Here is an 11,485-nt window from a genome sequence, read left to right on the forward strand (position 1 = left end):
TTATTTATTATTCTGGTTGTCGTTTTTTTTTTTTTCAATCTCCCCCACAAGTAAAGCATTTAAAGTGTTAAGACAGAAAAGCCAATTAAGCATTAATATTTCCTTATAAACTGGTTTTACTAGTCTATAGGACATGTTTGTAGCTTTCTAGGAAATTACTAGTTATAAGGCTGCACTATATTTTGTATTTTGTGCCAGATATCACAAACTTAAGTCCACGTTTTTCCTTAGGTAAACCGTTAAAGAGTGTAATAATATATCATAATAAGGTTAGTAGTTTTTGTATGTATTAGTAAGCTTAAATGATCGTGAGTTCTAATCCTGGCCCTTTGCTGCCCTGTCAGTATAAAAGAGATTAGAACTCAGGAAAGAAAAGTCCAGCCACTGCCTATTTTCTCTACAAAAACCTGTCTTCAAGTAGATAACTTCAGATAGATGGAAAGACAGACTAGACTAAAACTAGCACTACTGTGAAGTTAACAAACACCCAGCGTTAAAACTTATAAAAAACATAAATATTTGTAAAATTATAACTAATTTCAGCCGATGTGTAAATGTTATATGTTTAGAATTTTTACGAAAACACCAAATCTAAAAGTTCGAACTATGAAGATGAATAGACTACACCCATACACTAACGAAATAAAATATTTTTTTCACATTTTTTGTCGAAACAGACTTTTTTAGTATATACTTGTTTCATTCAAACGATTATTTACATGAGCTAACTAAACTCGTGAGATGAAGGAAATGAGCGTACTTGATTTGCCCGAGAAGCTATTTGCCAGCCCTGACAGATAAATCTTCCAGAAGGTGGAAATTGTATTTTTTCTAAATCCCACTCGAGAACGAATACACAAACACGTAGATGTGTATCGTATTCGCAAATGACCGTTTGCTAAGGTCCATAGAAGGTAAACAACTCTGATTTCGTGTGCTTTAAGTAGTTTCGCAAATGAAAAAAGCCAGTTCCTAAAACTACATAATAAACTACAAGTATGTAGTTGTTTGTTGTTAAGCACAAATCTACACAATGGGGTATCTGTGCTGTGACAACCGTAGGTTTCAAAACCCAATTTGTAGCGTTATAAGCCCTCACAATTACCACTGAGTCACTGGGAAGCAAGACTAAAACATCACAAATTATTTAATAGAATTATTAATAAACTAATTGATTACAGTTCCGTTTCATCCCCTTTAGTCGTCAGTTGTATCAAATTAATTAATCAATAAAAGCAATTACTTGTAACCTCAAATGTTTGATAAACACGAGTATACGAGAATGTACCAAAAAAGGAGACATAACGATACATAAATAATGTGTTGAACTAGCATTATGAATCAGCAGAAGTGTCTTTAAACACTTTTTAAGTATGGTTTCGCACACATGAAAGTATTCTCATTAATCATGTATGATTTTTTTCCTTATGTCCAAATTCATTATGACCTCATTGTTTTGTTAGTCACATTATTTTTCTAATATTTGCTAGCACTTATACCTGGGTCTCAGTTTGGGTTATGATTCCGTTTTTTTTTTGTTCAAAAAATTTTCTGGGTTTTAAATTTTTGCCTTTCTTTTTAGCAATGCTTATAATTATTTAGATTTGTTCTGACGCTAAGATTTTTCTTAATGACATTTTCTAGTATTCATATTTTATCGTCTAATTTGCTCTAATACGAGAGTTTTGGGTTTGGTAGTTTTTTCTCCTAATATTTTGGTGTATTGCTTTATGGCGGTAGTCTGTTCGAGTACGCGTAATTCACTCATTTAACACGAGTACTTACATTTGTTGTTGTTTTTTCTGGTTCTTAAATCTACGATCTGGGTTAGTTTTAAACGTATTTTTCCCCCGTTTTGTTCTAACGCTTATATTTTTGTCACATGTTTAAAAACTACAAAATTCCGTTTCTACACCAATGTGAAGAGTTCATCTAGTTCGCCATCGCAAATGAAAGTTCAGTTCCTCATTTAACACTTAACAAAACGTGGTCTTGACGTAATATATAAACATAATTTACAAGTCAGTTATAATAACATTACGATTTATACATTTGTCTCAATTTTCACTTTCCGCTAACCCATCTTATGTAAAGCAAAATAGAAAGTGATTTTCAACTTAACACTTTCGTAATACACTAACAAAAAAGTTTTCACTTTACAATTATCCCAAATCTTGGAATTTTTATGTTCATTCTTTCACCAAGTAAAATTTCATGTTCAAGTTGACACGTTCATAAAACACTCATAACAAGTTTTCGTTTTACAATTAACTAAAATGTATTTTTTTTTATTTTCATCAGATATCCAAGAAATACGGTGATATTTAATATAAGCGACCTTAGTGATTTATATAAGGTGATAAAATTTCATGTAAGTCGATAAACCCAAACATTTTGACGAATCAATAGAGAAAGGAAGATATAGTGTCTCGTTCACCAAAACAATTTATTTTTTTAGCCCTCTGGTGATCTATTTATGCAATAAATGAAATACTTTATCTTTTTTCTATATTTCATATTCATACAAAAAAAATTCAGTTACACAATTTAAAAATATAAGTATATCCATACTTATCCTAGGCTTATGTTGTTTATTTGTTTTCCGTCGTGCCTTTCATCATTACATTATATTAAATAAAGTTTAAGCTACTCAAAAAAAGACACGATTCTATTCATATTTGTGGATTTGATATTATTATTAATGATAGATAATCCCACAATATCAACAGAAATATCGGGTCATTATATTATTGTCATGAATAGTACATATCTGGATCATAAAGAAGACAAACGTTAAATCGTGCCCTGATCTTAGTAGATATGAACATATAAACAAAAACATTAGGACTTGACTTCAATAGCTCCCTGGTGGATCATTGGTAAGTTTACGGACTTACAGTGCTAAATTTTGGGCTCGATATCTCGCTTTCAACAGTGCACAATCAGACTATACTTTGTGTTGAAAGAAAAACTTCGAAATTTAGGTTGAAATTAAAAATTACCAAGCATGATCATTAACATTTTGATAGAAAGGTTAGAGAAAAACTTCCTTTAAGCTCCAGATAATAATAGAATATTTTTTTATTTTAACCAATAATTATCTGGAGTTTAAAGGTCGTTTTCCTCTAACCTTTTTATCAAAATGTGTAAATCCCTCCAGTGTGCACTACACATTTTGAAAGACAACAAAAAATGATCATTTTTAATTTGTTTTTATACACATGTATACCCAAAAGAAGACAAGCATGAAACCTTAAATTTCGAGCACAAATATAGAAATAATCGTTAAGACTTTTCATCTAAAATATAAATGTATATCGAAATTATTTAAAATCAAAATTACCGAATTTTTTAAATTAATTTTCTAACATGTAATTATATTCAAACATTTTAAAATCTAAGTTTATGAATCATTAATAACGTTTTATATCATTTAAATTTAATATAAATATCTCAAAATCTATGCAATGTATTGTGAAAAAATATATATATATAAAATCAACTCGAGCTATTCCGTGTGGTAAATATTATCCTTATAACGGTATGGTTAGTTAAGAAATCAAACAATATTATTGTTAAAAAACTAGACTCATACTGCTGAAATAAAGTACAGAAAAATACAAATGATGTCATCTGATTTATAACAGCTATTTATTATATATCGATACCTCTAATTTTGTATATAAAATTATCCATGCGATAAAACTAAATTTTTTGGGTATCGAACTACAGAAACTATTGCTACATTAGATAATCCAAATCAGATAATTTTAACCAAAGTATTCATATAGTTAATATTCAAGTTTTATCTACTTTTTACAAATCAATTACTTACGTGTAAAGTAAAAAAATAAAAATCAAACACCCATTATTAAGGAAAATGAAATTTTATAACTCATGTACTAAAAGAGAGATCACATAGACAGACATTTATATCAGTGTTATTAGAAAGCAGAATTTCTGAAAAATTGTTTATATGTTAATTAATTTAAATATATATTTTATAGACTTTTCAATTTCGATTTTTCCTGTTGCACTTGGTGTTTTTATATCTCTCATTAAATTTATTTCCAACATATTGATTTCTCTTGTATTATTAAACGATTTCATTTATATTTTAATGTATATGCTAGAAGATTTTATCTTTTTTTAAAAAAAACAGTGTTTGTTTAATATCTAAATCTGAATAAACTCAAACTGTTGGCAAAAAATAAAAAGTATTGCAATTTGCCATCAACGTTTTTACAAATGTGTAATATGCACACAAAAATCAGAGTCACAAAATAAAACTAAATGACGGCTTTTCCACACTGCAGAATCACATAACTTGTTCGTGCTATTAACAAAAGTTTTATCACGTCAGTAATAAGAATAGAATTTGTAACCAATTGAAAACAAACAGGGGGGATAATATAAAAAACCAGTAGTTTTGGGAGCTTAAAATCTGTAAAAAACCTCAAAACGATGAAGAGTGAAATGATAACTTTCACTAATTTCACTGTTAGCCGATCTTTTTCTGAACCAAAACACTTCTGCGTTAGTATTAAAAGCTTTGTTTAATCGCAAATGAACCAAAGCTGTTATTAAAGCAAAGCACATACACGTCATAAACTTAAAACGATCTATATCAACAATAGTGTTTTATGTATGTATTCAAAAACACCGATAAGGGTAATTGTTCTGACCTCCTCCCCTGAGTAAGGGGTCATTGTTCTAGTAACTTTAATGGTACCAGGTATTAAACATTCGAATATTTTAGTGAAATCTGTCAAAACACTTTCGAGATACGTGAAATAGATCGAAAATCATGTGCAATGTTTTATGACAATTGTATTGTTGTAATATATATACATACTTATGTGAACTTATGCTTCAATCATTCACATATTCTCAGTTTTATTCTGTCAAGCATTCGTTTTTTAACTGAACCGTTTATGCTTCCTTTAAACCAGAACAAAGTTTAAGCCCCACCCTTGTAATTACTTCAAATAACTTCAACTACAACAGAATACAAGGCTTGCGTTGCTCTAAACATTACACTAGGTGGTAAAATAGACCTCTAATACGCTTTATCAGTAATTATATTTACTTTACAAGTTAAATCATCATCCCCAGAAGAGTTATGAATATTTTTAGCAATAAACAACTTCAAATTGAATAGAGATAATATATATATATATTGCATACTTAAGTGATAAATTATTGTAAGAAATAAACACAGAAATAATAATATAAAGTTATATTTCGATTTATTCTCTAAGGTCTAGTAAAGTTGTTTGTAGAGATCAAATAAAAAATAACTAAATTCAAAATTCTACTTATAATATGAACCAATTGCAGGATACAAGAAAAAAAGTATGTTAAGTAAATTGGAATAATTCGTCAGTTGTGTAATCGCATTCTGCTCGAAAAAAGGTTTCTTTATTAATCGCAAATCCATACAATGGTCTACATGTGCTGAGCCACCAGAGGGCTCGGAAAAAGGGGGTAGTTTCTATTTTCTTGGTGCGTTAATAACAAAAAAAAATCATTACTGAAATGTAGACACAAACATTTGAGAACGGTAATTTTCCAAAACATTGCTTTTCAGGTGTTAATATTGAAGTATACCTAAACTGAGTACTCCACTTCTGTAGTACTGCTATTAGGCCCACCGACAGGAGTATAATTCCTATCAATGTTATACTCACTCACTGGGAACACAAATCTTTTACGTAAATTATTGTTTAATGAAGTGAATTGGATGAAAATTGTCAAAATTGGATTAAAAGTTACTAAAATAATATATGTTCTTTTGATTTATTGCACCATAGTCCCCTGGTGGTTTAGAGGGAAATTTAGAACTTTAAAATCCGAGGTTTGATTTCTCACTTTGCGCTAAAACAACAACTATACTGTATTCTTATTAGGTGTTTTAGTTTTGTAATGAAACGATAGCGCCACAAATTTACATATAGCTACATAATAAAGGTTCGAGAGTAAATTAAGAGTTAGTGTTTCATACGTGTTTCAATGATTACGTATACTTCAAAGCACTGAGGGTATTATGGATACTTAGTAAAATTGTAGTATATATACATATATATATAAGTTATTTCTTTAAAACGTTAATATTTGCATTATTGGAGTTAAGCATTTAACTCTACAATTATAACAGAATGACAATCAGTTTAAAAAACAATGTTCAAATATACAACTTACGTGATGGTGAAAAGTTTTTATTCCTTCTACGAAAAACTAAAACTTTTATAACTTAAAAAAATAGTAAAGAGATCAGGTAAATACAAACATATTAAACTTCAACAGTACTTGAAATGCTACCATAACAACTGAAAGCTAAAAGGTTTAAAAATAATGGAGTAAGCTTCTTAACTCCAGTCATAAAACGAGGAATTGTTAATTTACGATAACAAAAAAAAAACGAATCGAACTCTTGTACTCTAGCGTTATTAAATATGCAGTATAACTGTTTCCTTTTTTTTTGTTAAGCGCAAAACTACACAGTGGTATCTCAGCCCGACTTTTAGCATTATAAACCCTCAGAATTGCTGGGAGGGAGGAGACTCTAGGATACTGGACAAGAAGCCATCTAGAATTCTATAAATGCATTAAATTCCTTAAACATTTTCGTATTCTGTTTCTTCTTACTTCAGAAGCAACTTTCGTATTATTGTACATAAAGAACCTCAAAAATTAAAACAAAGTCAGTTTTTATAGTTACCGCAAAATTCTGAAATTGACTTTTCAGAATCACCGTTAGAATACACTGCCCTAAAACCAACAACACGGTGGTTCATATTTTCTAACCTGGAGCAGAATAATTAATGAAAGTAAAAAGCTGTAACATTCTAGCCAAGAGGCTTCGTTCAAATTTGAAATTAGTTTCACTAAGCCTCGTTTAATCATCCATTAACGAGTTTCTCTTGGGGAAAGCAAAGAAGTTCACAAAATAAACTGGTCAGTATATATGATGATATATATATGATCCGTAAACATGTGTAAGAAAATTGTCACAAAAAATTAATACATTTATGAATATTACCTATTTTTTCGCTAAGTTTTAGTTGAAGTTAAGCACAAAGCTACACAATTGGCTATCTGTGCTCTGTCCACCACTGGTATCGAAACTCGGTTTCTAGCGTTGTAAGTTCGCAGGCATACCGCTGTGCCACTGGTGGCTTTTTAAAGGTAACATCTTTTTCGAGTAAAACGTAGTGTAACTCAATTTGTTTTATAAGAATTGGTTAGCAGTTTAAGAATTGTAACTGTGGTCTGAAGAATCCACTTTTATCACCATATGCGAGTAAAACACATGATTATTGAAGTAAAGAATTACAGAAAAAAATCAACATTTAATATTTATAAAAACGATGTGAAATTGAGTTATGCAATTTAAACTAGCGATTAACGTACAATCTAAATATATTGAAACTTTCCTTTGTTCATTTTCAACTGTTTTAGATCTCATCTGGGGAGGTTCCACCAGAGACTCCTGGTGTATGCAGTGGGACTTATATCCCTAGGGTAGCGAGCAGGAACTGTAACCCTAGAGTATGAAGCATTAACTATATCCCCAGGGTACGCAGCAGGATTTATATACTGGTTTGTAAAATAAAATAAAAAATAAGCATTAAGGCAATTTATTAAATCATCCAAATTGGTTATTTTGTTTTACTTTACAAATTCTATTTTCATGAGTCTTTCTTTATAGCGTAATGCTAATTTAAACAAACTATGCAACATAATTTCTTTAATGTTCATAAATTTTTATTTGTTTTGATCATAATGACCCAGATACGAGGCAGTCTAGTTCAGCAAATTACTACTTTAGGGCAAATAGCACCATCCCGGAAGCACCATAACTTTTTTTTTATCTTAACTGTAAACAAGCGAACATTCTCGATTTAATAACATAGTTAACCTGGGGTTTAAAACGCTTAGCCTAAAGCATCTAATGTTATAAACACATTTCTTACAGACAACTTGAGTAAAAGTGAGAGTTGGCCTAGAAGTTTCCAGTACTTTCATAACACCTTGGTTGAGTCGGAATAAGTCAAAGTGGGTCGAATATCAATACGCCCTAAGACAACAAGAAATCGGCGACCCGTGACAAGCCATTTGACCAATCAGAAAACGATCTGTATTTAAATGAACAAATCAGATGAAAGATTTGAACATTTCCCAACACCCACTTAGGAAATACCGGAAGCTGATTAAATACTCTACGCTTGTAGTGTATTAGGGTTTACACCACAGAGAAACATCATGGTTTGTCTAGAGGCACCTCCTACAATGAAACACGAGCATTCATGAATTTTTATTAGTCTTCTTGTGCAACCTTTCCTTGAACTAGTTATTGAAGTCGAAAATTTCCTCACCGATTAACTCGACATGAGCTTTTCTTTGTCCTGGGAGACCTATATATATAGACGGCAACACAGTCGGGAGTAACAACCTGTTTCCAGATTAGAGAATTTATAGCGAGTTCGTTTCTTGATCTACTTCGTTCTTCAACATTGAGTAAATAGAGAAAACAAGATGAAAACGGTAGGTGGAGTTCCTTTCTACTGTGGTAGAATAGTTTCTTAGAGAACTCATTTACTTTTAAAAACACCAGGTTTATATCGATTAATTTCAGCTCTTAGGTAGAACTATGTAATTCTCACTCTGTAACATGTTAAAATTGAAGTTCCAAAAGCTGTCGTTTACTTGTTATAGACATCATATTTGACTCGAGAGTCACATTCATAAGTCTGTTTATGATGTTAGAAAGACACGTTCGTTCAAGAAGTCTTGATAGAAACCCTATAACCCGAGCGCTTTCTAAAGATGGGCCTTTCTTCTTCAGTTTGCCCCTGAAGAAGAAAGGTCCACCTTTCGAAAGCGCTCAGGTTATAGGGTTTTTATTCATTCATAAACTGTGGTGGGGGAGGGGAGAGAGGGGTTGTTGGGACGTATTTTCTGTGGTGCTTAATTTTTATGTATTTATTTCCTCTTATAGATTGTTATTGCTGCATGCGTACTCGTGGTAGGTATAGCCTACGCTGTACCCCAGACTCATTTCTACGGACATTATGCTCCCCAACCACAACAACTTTACGGAGCATATGCTACCCACGGGGCTTACGGTCAAACTGCTTCTGGAGCGTATCCCAAATACGGAGTCTACGGTCAACCTGCTTCTGGAGCTTATGCAGGACGAGTAGGCTACGGTCAACCTGCTTCTGGAGCTTATGCCGGACGAGGAGGCTACGGTCAGCCTGTTGCAAGAGCTTATGCTGGACATGGAGCCTATGGTCAGCCTGCTTCTGGAGCTTACGCCGGACACAGAGCTGTTCCGTACGGTCAACCACAGGTCACAGTTTACGGCCAGAAAACTCCAGTTTACGGACAGAGTAATGGTAAGGCTCAGTCCTATGGTCATGAAAGGGTATACACTGTCCGCGATCCTTATAATAATGGCCATATGCACGTGAAGGAGATGCACGTGAAGATGGACCGTAAAATGAATGCTGATGAAGCTGAAGCTGCACTTCACGATATCATGGGATCCATGCACGGTGGCCAAGGAAGCTTTAAAGACATTCTTTCACAGATTGGATTTTAATTCAATATTATCTTATTACACTTAGCCATTTACTTTATAAGCAGAAATAGCGGGTGGTGAACGTATTGTAAAAAACAGTTTATATCTTATCAGCGTTAAACAAATCACGTGTTTCTGTCTCTTTTTTTTTTCTGCATGTTAATCTTTGCTAATTTATTAAAAAATATATTGGTTGTATAAATCAAAATGGGTATAAACCTGTGTGAGAGGAATAAGGGACGTGAAAAGTTTATAGATTGCGGGTTTTAGTTCAAACTTTCTGTATATAGTATTATTATTATACATGATTTATTGATTGTGTTTCACAATAAACAAAACATTCTACGACTAATTTTGAAGCGTTTGAGCTTTCCTTGTATGTAAACCTGATGCATCAGTAATCAATTATTTTGTTTAGTCAACAAAAATTTACTTCTAATTTAAAATGTCTTCGTTTAGGATAATTCACGACAATCGTGAGAATAATGATTCGGAAGATCAAAGTGAAAACATGCTGGTAAAGCAGGAAAATAAATAAATAACGTAATGTTGTAATTATTGTGTTTTACAGTGTAAAGCAATACTAGCTCACTCAAAATTTACACCATGATCGACTGACAACTACAATTTCGACAATTGAAAAATATGATCAGACCAACTAAGACTAATCAAAGAAAAAAATCTATATAATGCAGTAGAGTTAATTAAGCAACACATTCAGGTTTCTTTGTGATATCTTAATATAGTAGTCTAAACGTAAGACGATTCATCATGAAAGGAACTGATAAGCCAATTTGGGCTATAATAATCATATATTAACCAAACTGGATAAAAGGAAACATCTAATTATCTACAAAACGTTTATCCTCGAATGACAGCGAACTGGTTATTAATCAAGTATATAAAATAAATCGTTCGTTACCCTATTAAGACTATTGAAAATTAGACCAATTTACAATGCCCCTGTAAATTATTCTTGGGAACAATACCTAAATCACGTGTAGCAAATATTCTTTATTTCTTAGAAGTTGTTTTCTTCCAGTTTGCCTATTACTCAAAATTAAGATTATTTAATATTAATTGTAATTGTTATTTTAGATTTTTGACTCTTCTGGTGTAAGTTAATTCAATATTTCACAGGAATAGAAAACTTTACTCTGATTTTGGTCTATTTTACACAAATCTGTTTCTTTATATAAAATGCGTGTTACAATATCACTAACAAAAAGAAAATATATTCATTAGGAGAGCATCTAGACGCTACAAACCACATTTTCCGACAATTATCATAACAAAAACGTCGGTACACCAGAAGATAACCTATCTCTCATTACCAATCCACTAGTCTCACGTGATTTTCACAACTGTTACAGGCAATTATCTTATATTTTTAACCTAAAAATATTCGATTATCAAAGAACTCTTTTATTTTAAAGGAGATCAATATTTTTATTTATTTTTTATTTTGAAAAATTAAATGAAAAGCTTTTCAGAAATTCCTCGCTATGTAAAATACTTTCTATATAGCAATAACTTTATTAACGTGATAATTAACAAATATTATTAAACATACGCTATCATTAACAATCTCTCTATATAAAACAGAAGTATCGTCCACGCCTATAGTTCAACCCATTTGAACTAAAATTTACACGTGTCCTTAGTTTGGAAATTGGATGTGACCTCCCCATGTCACTCCTGGAGGAAGTTGGCTTTAGCTGTCTGCCACTAGGTCACTCCCGGAGCCCGTACGTGTTCCACGAACTGTCATATTAATCTCTACCAAACATCGAGGAAGTGTTGTAGGAGGTATTGTCGTTCGGATCTGGTATCTCTATGTGATTTTATAGAAGCCTTGTATCTTCCCCACGCGCTGAACGGATACAGCGGCTAGAAATA

At 31.8% G+C, this 11,485-nt stretch overlaps 1 protein-coding gene across 1 annotated transcript; it reads left to right on the forward strand.

Moving 5' to 3' along the window:
• Window positions 1-8,304: 8,304 nt before the first annotated feature.
• LOC111085785 (annexin A7-like) lies at window positions 8,305-9,662 on the forward strand. Its single transcript, XM_022385997.1, has 2 exons — window positions 8,305-8,547; window positions 9,002-9,662. Exons 1-2 carry the CDS (start codon window positions 8,539-8,541, stop codon window positions 9,605-9,607), a joined length of 615 nt encoding a protein of 204 aa, XP_022241705.1. The 5' UTR covers window positions 8,305-8,538; the 3' UTR covers window positions 9,608-9,662.
• The last annotated feature ends 1,823 nt before the right edge of the window (window positions 9,663-11,485 follow it).

Source organism: Limulus polyphemus, unplaced genomic scaffold, assembly GCF_000517525.1.
Source record: "Limulus polyphemus unplaced genomic scaffold, Limulus_polyphemus-2.1.2 Scaffold618, whole genome shotgun sequence".
Lineage (NCBI taxonomy): Eukaryota > Metazoa > Arthropoda > Merostomata > Xiphosura > Limulidae > Limulus > Limulus polyphemus.